The sequence below is a fragment of the Sceloporus undulatus genome, chromosome 2, assembly GCF_019175285.1.
Source record: "Sceloporus undulatus isolate JIND9_A2432 ecotype Alabama chromosome 2, SceUnd_v1.1, whole genome shotgun sequence".
Lineage (NCBI taxonomy): Eukaryota > Metazoa > Chordata > Lepidosauria > Squamata > Phrynosomatidae > Sceloporus > Sceloporus undulatus.
Window position 1 is genome coordinate 205,255,561 of NC_056523.1, and position 13,805 is coordinate 205,269,365.

Here is a 13,805-nt window from a genome sequence, read left to right on the forward strand (position 1 = left end):
TAGACCAAAGGACAAGAAGACCTGTCATGTCCTTTTCTACAGGTTCCCCCGCCCCCCTTTTTTCTTTTTCTTTTGGGGTGGGGGTCTTCTTTTTTGGATTTTGGCCACTTGTCTGGAAAGTTTTAGCTGTAAATTCCTACACTGGCTCCTTTTGATCTTTATGCTTTTAAGTTTATAGTGAAACAAGGCTTGAAGAATCAATGCTATGTTTCATGTAAGTCAAATAAGACTTTTCAGGTGCACAGATTCATGACCTGTAACTATTAGTCACCATAGCTGCAACTCACAAAGAACTGTGTGCAGGGGCAACATCTTTTACACACCAAATGCCGTGGGCAAGGAGGGGAGGGCTGTTGCATTCATGCCCTACTTGTAGGTCCCTGTGGCTCAGCACTCTGGGAAAATAACAAGCTGAACATGAAGGCCTTCAACACAACTCTCCTGAGAGACAAAGTCAATTGTTAGAGGACTTGAATAAGATCCCAAAGCAGCATTCAGTCTATGTGCTTTGGGGCTGACACTGTACAATTTTGCAACAGGAGAGATGATCTATCATGACAAGCACTTATGAATGGAAGAGGAAGTGCAGCAACCATTTATGGGTGAAAGAGTGCTTGCGAAGAGCAGCCACACTTTTATTTCAGAAATGATAATGCACAGCCGGTGTCCTAAATTCCATGATGACTCAGAGTGCTTTTGAGGTTCTCAGTAAAAACAGTTCCATGTTTTTGTGCGGTGAAAGGGACACAGTCTCCCTGAGGTGCACCAAACAGGCACTGCAAAGAAGGATGATGGGCACACAGATAACCACAACAGTACGAACATTTCCCTTCATTTGTGTCCTTTCATGTTCACCTGGCTCCAAAATTCATAGATCAAGTTGTAGCAGTGAGATTCTCTGTATCAACTAAACAATGAAAATTCACGGAGCACCTCAAAGACTAGCACATTTATTCTGTCACCAGGCCTCAGGGACTACAGTTTTATGCCACAATAAATTTGTTGGTCTTTAAGGTGACTTATGACCCTCTGTTGTTTTTGCTACAACAAACTAACACAGCTACCACGCTGGAAATCTAGACTGGATATTAATTTCAAAATTGGAAAACATTTAAAAATCAAAAGATTCTTTACACAAATAAACAACAGAATTACACCATAATTGGTTTCACTGAGAACCATTAACTAAGCAATACCAGGTAGGAATTCCAAAGAAACTGCTTTGAGTCAAGGTTCCAAGAGGCATAAGCTTTACTGCTATTTCTACATTTTAAAAAGTTGTGATTTCTTTCTACTTCATTTACAAAGACACTAGCAAAGTTGAGTAAGTTATTTTTTTAAAAAAAGAAATTGCCTAAATGAACACCAAAAATAGGTAAGCAGTTCACAGCATGGAAAAGACCATGCGGTATCTCTATGGAGACTATCAGACTTCATTTTTCACTCGATCTGGGCACAGGCCGGGCATGGACTTGAACAGGTGAACATGGGTTTTAACGCAAAACACCGCCAATGCTGCTGGGAGACTACAAGCCATCCCCTAGCCATGCTTAGCCTGCCGATTTTGAAGTATGGAAGCTTTCCATCCTTTCAAAATTGGACAGCTATGTGTGGCTGACAGACAGCTTGTAGTCTTCCGGTGGCATTGGTGGCGTTTTGTTGTGCAATAAGACCCATTTTCACCCGTTCAAGCCTGTTCCCAGCCTGTGCTCAGATTGGGTGAAAAATGATGTGAGATAATCTCCCTTGTTATGTAGCTGTAAAACATGATGACTCCAACAAGGAGAAGAAAAAAGAAGTGTTTACCCTCCAACTGTCCCAATTTGGCAGGGATTGTCCCTGTTATTCCTCTGTCCTTCCACTTTTTCAGTTATTTTAAAATGTCCCAGCTTTTTTCTTCTCCTAGGTGCCCCCTTTATCCTCAGCTCATTACAATTGCTGCAAACTGAGTTCAAAGTACAACAGTAGTTTGCACTCAATTCAGCAGAAGGATAAGAAAATCTTGCATTTCCAAGTAGGCTCTGGCAAAAGCAAACTACTGCAACATCTCTTGGTTTGTGTATTCTTCCTTATTATTAACGTTTGCCATTTGGACCACACTCTGATGTTGCTTGGACACATATGTCCTGATGAAATGTTGGAGGGTATGCAAGTGGCAACCCTTGTTGACCACCACAAACATATCCAGATAAACAGGGCTTTTTAAAATTTCAAGATCTCTCATCTTCTTTATGAAGAAATCATTCAGATTCTGGCTTTATTAAAAAGAAACAAATGAAATTCTTAGATGGGAAGTGTGTGAGCCTGATGTTTCATCCTAGTTCATGGGCCTATACTATATGCACATTGGAAAGATAAATAATTATTTAGTAAAATCAAAGGTTTACATTATGTCTGAATCTGACTAGAGAATATTCACAAAATAGTTCATAAGCCTAGAATTGCTTCTATTTTCTTCTCTGTCCCCCTTTCCCCCTAGGAAAAAAATTGGAAGTTATCTGAGATAGTCCAGATTCCTCTTGCTTAAAAGTTTCCTTTTTGGATCTACAAAGAATAAAACCACTGAGAAATTGAACCTGCCACCTTGCCAACTTCTTTTATGGTGGGCTTGAAAGTGGGTCATTCTACACAACAGCTGGCATGACACTGAAAGCACTCTGCTTGGTGGTTTGAGAAGGTGCAGAAGGGCTGGATGCCTTCTTTGGAATTGTCCCAGATTTCTTTCCTTCCAACCAGTACGTTATCATGTCACCTTTCCCCTTTAAAAAGAAGAAGACAACAGTGACCCAGCATATCAGTAGCATCAACAACAATACATTTTCATATTTCTCCTCACTGTTAGCCAAAGTGCATTTTTCTGAATTTTGGTGTGTGTGTGTGTGTGTGTGGCTTTCTACATGACCTCAGATGTACCCTGTAGATGACACCAGTACCACCTGGGTGATGACAGGCAGGTCACACCAAGGCCAGCTTAAAAATCCTATCCCAAGGCAGTTTGGGGGTTGCAAATGGGATCATCACCACCTCCATAATCTGAAGAATGTGTTTCAGTATTTTGGTGATTCCCACCACCACCATTAGAAACCCAATCAGGGATGGGGCATGTGCAGTTATCTAAACATCACTGGGTGACAACTCCCATCATCCCTGGATAGGACCGCCAAGGGTGAGGCATAGGACATGTTACAGCCAACATCTCAAGTACCCCTGGTGCAAAGGGTAGAGAAGCAGCAATCCAAATCCATCTGCAGGATTCACATGATGAAACACCTCTTTCAATGCTTGGTTGTATCCAGTTAATTAGTTTAACACCTCTGAGATCTATCAGTTGTGAGGGAAATCTATCATCCTTAATAAGCTCCCACTTTTCTGACCAAAGGCCTAGTGAGTTATGGTCTTAGTAGCTAACAAGGTAGAATAGGGGAAAGGAGGCTAATTTTAGCAGATCACATTGGAAACCAGCAAAGTGCAAGGCAATAAACTAGTTAATGGAATCAAGATGGACATGTGCACACACAAACACACACACACATAGCAGGGGGAGATAGAAGGAGGGAGAATAGGCCAAAATGAAGAGCCACTTCGTCCTTCCAAAGCACTCCAAATGTTGGCCTCTTTAGTGCTTGACAGTAGTCTTTCCCCTGCTTACTTGGGAAGGATAGTGGTAAAGAAAGTCTGGATGCAAAGATGACATTAGGTGTGCTTGCATTCTAAGGCAAACCAGGGCTAAAGAAAATAACCAGCTGTGTCAGCTGTGCCATTGGACAGAGTAAGGCACCTCATGTTTTTAAATGTTTGAATTGTTTTTTAAACTTGTATTTTGTATATTTTATAGTGTTTTTACTTGGTCTGTTTTAGATTTGTAAGCCGCCTTGAGTCCCTGTACTGGGAGGAAGGCAGGATATAAATAAACATAAACATAAACATAAACATAAACATAAACATAATAATAATAATAATAATAATAATAATAATAGTCTTGAACTAGCCTCATATAGAACAATTTCTCATAAGAGATCTGGGTTTTTCTACAGGTTGAGTCTCCCTCACCCAGAATTCTGAAATCTGAAATATTCTAAAAAACAACACCTTTTTCCATGGGTGCTGACACAGTGACACCATTACTTTCTGGTGGTTCATTATACACAAACTTTATCTCATACACAAAACTATTAAAAATATTGTATACAAATACCTTCAGGTTATGTGTATGAGGTGTATGTAAAAGATAAATGAATGGTGTTAAGACTTGGGTCCGATCTCCTATATATCTCATTATGTACGTATATGCAAATACAGGTATCCCAAGATCAAAATAATAATAATAAGCGGGGTATAAATAATAATAATAATAATAATAATAATAATAATAATAATAACAACAACATGAAATTCCAAACACCTCTGGTTCCAAGCATTTTGGATAAGAGAGGCTTAACTTGTAGTAAGAAGCCTGGCAAAGATTTCTAAAAGTTAGAAGAGGAGGGTTGAAGCCTATGAGTGTCCCTCATACCATTGGGATCTTTCAAGCTCTGCTTAGAGCTAGTGGCTTTTATATCATACCTTTATCTTCCAGGACTAAGATATCACATTAAAAATAGCTCCCGGTTAACTTAAGCACAAATTAGACCCTTGGGCAACGTTCCTTCTCAATATTTTGATCAAATTGCAGTTACTGGTATTCCTTTGGAGACGCACTGAGTCTGAATGTGCCCTAAGGAGCAGCCTGCAAAGGCCTATTATTCATGCTTCAGAGTGGATGGAGCACCAGCTGAATCTAAGGGGTTAAAGCAAAAGCCTTCCAGAAGACTGCGACTCATTTTTCCTTCGGGAGAGCCTGAACACAAACGTTTCATATTTACCTTGACTTGTAAATTCCCTCGGCACACTAATATGTACTCTCCAATCTGTTCCAACAGCTGGTACGTGTTTGAACTGCACTGTATTTTGAGAGCTAAAGAGAAAGAGATGAGCAGACATGTCACTGTTATATCTGCATCCATTTTCAAAGATACCTAAGAACTGATACTGACCACTGACTGGGCCTAAATGCAGCCAGGAGACTCAAAATTCCCTGGCTTGTTTAATTTGCTTACTACTACTATCCTGTCAATTGATATGCTCATGTTAGAACCATCAGGACTCTGTTTTCTGCCTGAGTACATTCCAGTTACATACTATATATACCTCATGTCTAGACATTTAGGTCAAACAAATTGACCCAAAAACCTGAGCTGATTTACCCATGGGTCAATGTAAGTATTATATCTTAACTCTTATTTAAAAGAAGGAACCATTTCCTGGTGAAAAGCAAGAGTATAATCAGTCCTGGAAGCACTAAGCCCCTCTATTCTCTCATCCATCCAATCTCAAGAGTAATCACAAAGAGTTATGTCTACTGGAATTTTGTAAGTTCTCTGACATTGTTTTGTTTTGCTTCATCCTTTAGATCCTTCCCTATATTCCCCTAAATTTTACCCTTGCCCCAAAACTTGCCCTCAACTTATTTATCAGGTTGACATATAGTCGAGTATATACGGTATATATGCAGCTGTTAAGAAAGGCTTAATACTCCAGCCCTCCACCTGACAATGTTTCCCGGCTCTTTTTAGCTGCATATAAGTTTACCCTTCGGCATCCAAAATATGACTTCCAGCCATGTGGAGCTTGACTTGGTCTTGCCAAATTTTCGACCCCTCTGCTTCCCGTGTTTTTAACAACAGCCCCAGTACAAATAAAAGAGGCAGGTAGAAGCATTGAGATCAAGTGATGAGAAATGCTTCACATATTTTGTCTTTGACTTTGCAATAATCACAAGGTCATTTAAAAAAAAAAGTTGATGACCTCAGTTTCAATGGGCACAATCTACTTGGGCGTTCTCTTGTATGCTGAAACAAATAGAGACTGCATAAGGAAAGATAGATTGTTTGTTTAATGGGGCTTGCACAGGGGGATCTCTAGTACAGAGGTAGACAACCTCTGTGATCCAAAGCCTAGCTCTCCCAGACCTGGGAGGCTGCATCCTGACCCTCCTGAAATTTGATATGAAGTTATACATTTATAGTTTCTCACCGAGACCTGGTGATTTCTGCTGTTTTAGTTAGCTTACCTTCACTGGTAGACTCCATCCTGGAAGCTGTGTTGACAGTGTCCCCAAACAAACAATATCGAGGCATTTTTGTTCCAACAACACCTGCCACAACTGGCCCTGAAGAAGACAAAAATGTTCAAGAAGTCTTTCAGCTTTTCAGTACTAAATGAAGTTCATTATAGTGTATGGAAACATGTAGGAGCACCTCAGGCATGCCTTGTGTGGTTAAGACTTTAAGAGCCCTCTTACTTTGCCCTCCATCCCAGTTTATCAACTGGGCTGGTGTGTGTGTACATGGGGTGGGGATATTGTTCCTTTTGAAATTTCTGGGGAATGGGAAATGTCTCTCTTCTTTGAACAGTGTGGTTATCCTTCTATGAGCTATGAGTCAATAGTTTATTTGTCTGTATCATAACTTCCATTACAAAAGTATTCTGATCATACGACGTATCTGGTACAGCAAATCATACTACAGATATATTTACTTTAGACAAAGGAATCACAAAGAAGATTAAAAATGATATACTATGAGTTATACCATGCAATACCAGATTCAGACATCTGGAACAAAACATATTTTGTTTCACAGCTCTAAGAGGTCCAGTTTCACTTCTCCCTGGTTCTCTATGAAGTTAATGTGATAATTCTGCAATGGATGCAAGTGCCTAAACCTGCAAGACTATTTGCCTCAAGATTAATACTGCTAATGGCCTTATTTGACTTAGTATAAGCCATGGCAGTGTCCACCTTACATACCTGAATGGATTCCTGCTCGGATCTTTAGCTGGGTGTTTGGCTTATGTGGAATCCTAAATGACCTGCATACTGAGACAAGGTCCAGAGCCATACTTGCTATTTCACTGGCATGGCAAATACCATTCTCTTTGGGCACTCCTGACACAACCATGTCTGAAAAGGAAGAAACAGGATAATTGCTCACATTAGCAGTTGCAGACTACAATCACGACACAATTTCAAACATGCACACACATGCAAAACAGAAAAGCAAACTGTGTTCCTTAATCTGTACTTATTTTGGAATATTTGGGTTGAAATAAAAGCTCAAAGGAGGGCTGTCTAACTCACTGTTTGTGGTCTTTGCTACTGTACTGCACATTGGAAACTGAATACAAATAACCTAGGCCAGCAAAAGTTCAGAGTCCTTTGTCATGATTTTATCACTCTAGAGTCATAATTAGAGTTCTGTGACTTTTTGATCAATTGAGGTGCCCCCATTTTATTTTTTAATCTCCCATTTGGAGTTAAAATCCCTGAAGATCTAGCAATACTGTTCTGAATCACTCACAAGCATCTCCTATTGTTTCCACCTTGTAGACATCATAATTATCTATGATTTCATCAAAGGTTGTGTAGAGTTTATTGAGGAAGTCAACCACTTCATAAGGTGTACTGGTGCTAGAGAGCTGTGTGAAGCCGACAATGTCACTGGAAATAAAAAAGGAGAAATCTCATCATGCTGTGTTGCTAAGCAAGGATTTGCAAAAATGTTTTGACCCAACATTTTAATGAATTATTTCATACTATGCTGTATTGTGTTTCCTCCTACTCTTTCTTCTCCAAAAATCTTTGTGAGAATTGTGGTGGTTTCTTTGTGTGTGTGTGGGGGGGGGGGGGGGGGATGATCTAAGTGGCAGATTAAAGCACAATGTGAAAGTGTGTGGCCTTGATCATATACAAGATAATGGCCTAAATCTTGTTATGTTAGTCCATACTAGAGTTATTGAATCAGTAGGATTTACCTGCATGTTGACACACCAATCAACAATTGATGGGATGTGGATGCTGTGGATGTTCTAGTTAGGATTAACCAACAGGAAGCTGGTCAATGTGTTTTTGGCTAAACTGGTAATTTGAGCGCATCTGAATAGCTAAAGGAGTATAGAACTCTTTTAAAAAAAATAATATTGTATCCAGTACTTTGCACTTGTACATTTTTGGAATTATTTGGATTGCAATATGTCCATGTAGCAAAGAATGAAAAAAGAAATGATTGAAGATGGCTTATACTGTACTATCTTCAGTCTGTGAAAAATAATATTTATACTGAAAAGTGGTGGTTTTTTGTAATATGCAAATTCATTACATTTAAACATTTAATTAGTGTATGAAAGGCAGGTAATTAATTGAACTAATTGGAACCATCAACAAAAACAGCGTAACTAATTGAGACTTGCAGTACATCTGTCATCATTGCTTGCGATCACTGCTCATGAACTCGTGACTTCTATTTTCAATAGTTCAGATTATGTGTTCCAAAATAATTTAAATTTTGGATTACATTTCCCAGGAGTTAATCAGACAAGGGGAATTGGAAGTATAATCCGATGGCAATCTGAATGCAATCATGGGGTTTAATGTTATTGTGTGATAGACAGCCACATGCAAATTCGGGCAATGGGAAGTCAGTCCGAATGCAATCATGTGGTTTCATGTTATTGCGTGATATACTGCCACATGCAAATTCAGGCAATAGCATGATATTTTCGGGCAATGGAAAGCCAGTTCGAACACAATGCACATTCATGTAATTGCGCTAAACTAGCGACTTTAAGTGAATGCATTCTGGCCCCACTTTCTTTTCATTCGAATTTAAGAGAAATTCCTCCCATTTGATAAACTCCCCAGACTCTCCCTTACAAGCTGGGAACTCGTGGGGCATGTAATCTATACAAGTACCTTTTCAAAACTCTGCTGAAAAATTGTTCCATCCTTTATTTTTGAAGCCATGTTATAAATATATAACTAACAAAATTTGACTCTGCTGGTTTTATTGTCTGGGGAAGCTGGGTTTTGTTCCTCTCAAGTTTATCCCATATCACAGCCTGCTCACCTGACTCCAAGCAATACCTGAATCACCCTATATTTTCAAAGCCTGACTAAGGTTTTATTCCAAATCTAGAATGTATGATGAAATATAGAATTCTAGAACTCATCATTGAAACATCCTTGTAGTTAAGCTACCACAGACATATAAGATTGCCAGTCAGACAGTATTTTACTGGTTTGATAATTTAAAGTGATTCTATTATATAGTCAGGTCCGAGTCCTAAAATCCTGCAAATTAGCAGTGGGGAATAAATGTCCTTCCAGAAGATTTTGGGCTACAATTCTTTAATCCTTCACCACTGACTATGTTTGGGTGGGAAAGGGCATTATAAATAATTGTTATTATTATCATTTTATTATGAGGATTGTACTCTAGCAGAAACAGGCAACCTATCCCTATATTAAACTGATGTTACTATGGATCTACCTCAACCCAGCCGATTTTGTTCCGCCACTGAGCTGCCTTTAGAAGGCAAGCAGCTGCACCCATCAAAAGTAAAAATCAAAAGTAAAAATCCTAGTCATCTGCAAACTGAACAACGTTGGGGGTCACACAGTATACAGAAAACCCACACATACAAACCGATGCCTGCACAAGAACTCCAACCATCACTCAGGACAAAAAAGAAGCACATTCAAAACACTGGTAGACTGGGCAAAACGCATCTGTGAGCCCCACTTCTTGGAAGATGAACTGAAGCACTTGGACCAGGCTCTACAGGCTAATGTTTATTCCAGCTCAGACGTCAGAAAGGCTGCCAGGCCCAGGAAAACCCAGAGAAGTGAAGACAAGCAGCCACCCAAAGGGAAGGTATTTTTACCATACATCAAAGGAGTCACAGACAGAATAGGCAAAGTGGTGAGGAAGCACAACTTCAAACAGTTTACAAACTGACAAAGGAAATCCAGCAAACATTTCGCTCAGCCAAGGACCAGAGAGACCCTCTCACAGCCGCAGGATTTTATCGCATACCATGCAGCTGCAGACAAGTCTACATAGGGACCACCAAACGCAGTGTGCAAACAAGAATCAAGGAACATGAGAGACACTGCAGACTGGGTCAGCCAAAAAAATCAGCAGTAGCAGAACATGCCACAAATCATCCTGGGCATAAAATACTGTTTGAAAACACTGAGGTTCTGGACCATGTCAGGATGTACAAGGAAGCTATTGAAATCCACAAACATCTGGGCAATTTCTACCAGAAAGAAGAAACCCTTAAAATGAACAAAATTTGGCTACCAGTCCTGAGGAATACCAAAATAAGGACTCAGCAAATGCAAACAGGAAACCACTCAGAGTCAGGGGCTTTCCCAGCAGATAATGATCACCAGTTAACAGACACTAATCCTCTTTTGCATTAGCCTCCCAGCCTGAGGCCTGCCACCAGCAAAGAACAATCCACATGCAAATCACTCCTGCATTCCCAGGCTCACACAGTGGCCTGTTACAGACAGCCAAAATAAAGCTGCTTCGAGTCACAGTGGAGGTATGGTGTTTCAATGATGCATGTGTCCTGAGAGTCCAGAAGAATCAAGGAACATGAGAGACACTGCAGACTGGGTCAGCCAAAGTCATGCTCCAGCCCTAAGGACTGGAGCGTGGCTTTGGTGTGGCTTCTGGACTCTTAGGACGCATGCATCATTGAAACACCATACCTCCACTGTGACTCGAAGCAGCTTTATTTTGGCTGTCTGTAACAGGCCAGAGTGTGTGTGTGTGTGTGTGTGTGTGTGCGCGCACACACACACACACACACACACACACACACACACCCAATTCTTCCAGGCAAACATTCTCAGCCACAGATGCTGGCGAAACGTCAGGAAGAAAATCTTCTAGAACATGGCCACATAGCCTGAAAAACTATGGATGCTGGCCATGAAAGCCTTCAACTTCACATTAAAAATAAAAAGGTTTTAACCTTATGGAATAAATGTTGCTCAGGTAAAATCTAGCCATGTCAAGTTAATAGGTTTTTGACTGACATTTAGGAGTTGAATATTACCACTCCAAATCAGAAAAGCCAGTTTATTCTTCCATGAAACCATGTTCCATATTGCACTAATATACTCCTGTTTAAATTATTTAAATTACCACAGTTGTACAAGCTATCAAAGGTGTGTGGCAAAACTCTGATGTATGGGACTCTCAGACCAAGGCGGGGGGAACCCTTCCCAGTTCATTCAATGGTGGAGAGAAACCTAACTCTGAAGTGGAATTTCTGTCCAAGAATGTTGATTAGTGTTTTATTTGTTTCAAATGTATTTGTTTATAGGACAAAAGATCTCAATAATGCCGGTCCCTCTTCCCTATGAATCAGTTAAACTTCATTTGCAAAGGGAGTATATAACTTCTCATCTACATGTTAGATTTACATCTGTTGGGCATGTAGAGCTTTCATTGTTGTCCATCCTGTCATGTATAAATCTTGCATATCTTCCATAAATCTTGCCTTGTCTTACTTAGACAAGCCATGTAAGCATAACTCAGTAGACATTAATCAGCAGAATTTTAATGGACTTGCTTGCTGAATGCAAGTTCAGAACAATTCTAAACTTTTGCTCACAGAAAAAAATCAAACATTATTTCACACAAAGCCATGTGTACCGTCAATTATTTCTCAAGATGAATCAGAGCACCTTCCCTCTTTCTGCATGAGTCCCTCAGCACTAACTCTGTTGCAGCACTAATAGTATTAAAAACATACACAACATCCTCTTCATTTTCCCAGTTCCTGGCTGCAACCACTTTTCTAAGTTTGAATTATATGTTATTTTAAAGATAAACATGGAAAGCTTTTCATTTTTTTAAAAAACATAAAATTCAGGGTACCCAATCTGGAGTGAGGACACTAGCAGGGAATATGTGGGGAGCCTTTAGCTCTTCCACACTCCAACTACATAGAATCTCTTTGCCTTCTGCCGCTGCTATTTGCATTGCCTGGAAATGATTCATTGAAACAAATGTTGCTCAAATCCCTATGAAAGAGCAAGTTTTTTGCTGTTGTTGAGCCTCAGGCTACTCAATGGAATGTTAAAATAGATTAGATCAGATCCCATGAAACTTTGGCTCTAGTTTATTTAACTTCTAAAGGAGTTGATATTCTTTTTTAAAAAGTGAATTGCTTGTGTGGCTATAGATATATCCATGCAACTAGATTAGCATAATCTATGCTAACCCTAGTTCCACAACTGTGCTGGGTTCTGAAATGGTGGAGGAGTATGTTACTCATTGAAGGCACCAGGGATAGTCTGGACCTCAGCTGTAGCTGAACTTTTTCCTACTCCAGCTTGCATTGTTATATGTCTGAAAAGCCAATTGTATAAGTATATGGGAGAAAAAGAAATGTGTGTCTCACTACCTGGAGTATTGTGTCCAGCTCTGGGAACCACAATTCAAAAAGGATGTGGAGAAACTGGAGTGTGTCCAAAGGAGAGTGACCAAAATGGTGAAGGGACTGGAAACCATGTCCTATGAGGAACGACTTAGGGAGCTGGGGATGTTTAGCCTGGAGAAGAGATGGTTAAGGGGTGATAAGATAGCCCTATTTAAATACTTGAAGGGATGTCATATTGAGGAGGGAGCAAGCTTGTTTTCTGCTGCTCCAGAGACTAGGACCCGGAGCAATGGATGCAAGCTACAGGAAAAGAGATTCCAACTCAACATTAGGAGGAACTTTCTGGCAATAAGGGCTGTTCGACAGTGGAACACACTTCCTCAGAGTCTCCCTCCTTGGAGGTCTTTAAGCAGAGGCTGGATGGCCATCTGTCAGGGATGCTTTGATTAAGATTTCCTGCATGGCAGGATGGGGTTGGACTGGATGGCCCTTGCGGTCTCTTCCAAATCTATGATTCTATAATCATGGGCAGCTGTACCTCTGTAGAACCACTCCTCCATCTTTAGAAAATAGTTCCCACAGGCTAAATAGTTTGCACCCATGGGTTCATTCCCAGTTACCTGAAAAAGATGGTGGAGTTAATGTAACTTTGAGCCTGTGAGGGTTTCCCTTGCCTTAAATCATCCGCCACCTGTTTTGGTAACATGCCTGTTTTGAATAACAAACAAAAGTCATTATTATTATCTTAAAATGCTGAATCAAACACTCTGCATTAACAAAAATAAGCTTCACAGGACAAAAACTAATTGGCTAACATATCCATTCCTCCTCAGACATCTAAATCTTGTAGACCAGGGACAGGAAAGGTGCAGCTCCTTAGCTTACTGGTGGGAATCATGAGGCCTTCCAAATGTTGTTGGATTGTAATCTCCATTATTCCTTACCATTGGCTATGCTGACTAGGGTGGCTGGGACTGCAAACTACCCTCCAGATGTTGTTGGTTTGATTCTCACTTCAGTGTAGATATAGACAAAACTCTGTTGAATAGTGCTTTGATTCTGTGTTTCTGCATGGCAGGGAGTTGGACTTGGTGGCCCTTGAGATCTCATCCAATTCTATGATTCTGTGTTCCAATTATTCTATGACTGCTGGGAAATAAGGAAGCCCACTAAGATAGTAACACAAGAGTGTTGCTGCTTTCAAGTGCACATGCAGGGAGCCCCATCTGAACGGCATGATGCATTTACTCGAGGTTCTGGATGCTTCATTGTATGAGCTGTGAAAGTGTCAAACTGCATGCACAATGGTTCACTGCATGAGTGGTTTGACTCCATAGGATCCTGGCCTAAGGGTGTTTCCAAATGGAAAGCTCCTCATGCTAGCAGTCAAAAAGTATTATGTTCTAATGTCTTTCTCTTATTATATGAATCTTTTCTGGTAAAACAAAACCAGAAGTGATAAAGAAGCTTAGCAGGATTTCAAACTAGGTGTGATAATATCTGGGCCCCTGCAATATACCTTGAAG

At 40.2% G+C, this 13,805-nt stretch overlaps 1 protein-coding gene across 1 annotated transcript in view; it reads right to left on the reverse strand.

Annotated features, from left to right (window-relative positions):
- Window positions 1-2,611: 2,611 nt before the first annotated feature.
- LOC121920536 (atrial natriuretic peptide receptor 1-like) overlaps window positions 2,612-13,805 on the reverse strand; it is a 59,147-nt gene continuing 47,953 nt past the window's right edge. Inside the window, exons 18-23 of the mRNA XM_042447669.1 lie at window positions 12,900-12,987; window positions 7,398-7,537; window positions 6,848-7,000; window positions 6,110-6,208; window positions 4,863-4,954; window positions 2,612-2,759 (exon numbers count right to left, since the gene is read on the reverse strand). Coding sequence (XP_042303603.1) covers window positions 2,625-2,759; window positions 4,863-4,954; window positions 6,110-6,208; window positions 6,848-7,000; window positions 7,398-7,537; window positions 12,900-12,987 — 707 coding nt within the window. The 3' untranslated portion in view covers window positions 2,612-2,624. The remainder of the gene's footprint in view (window positions 2,760-4,862; window positions 4,955-6,109; window positions 6,209-6,847; window positions 7,001-7,397; window positions 7,538-12,899; window positions 12,988-13,805) is intronic.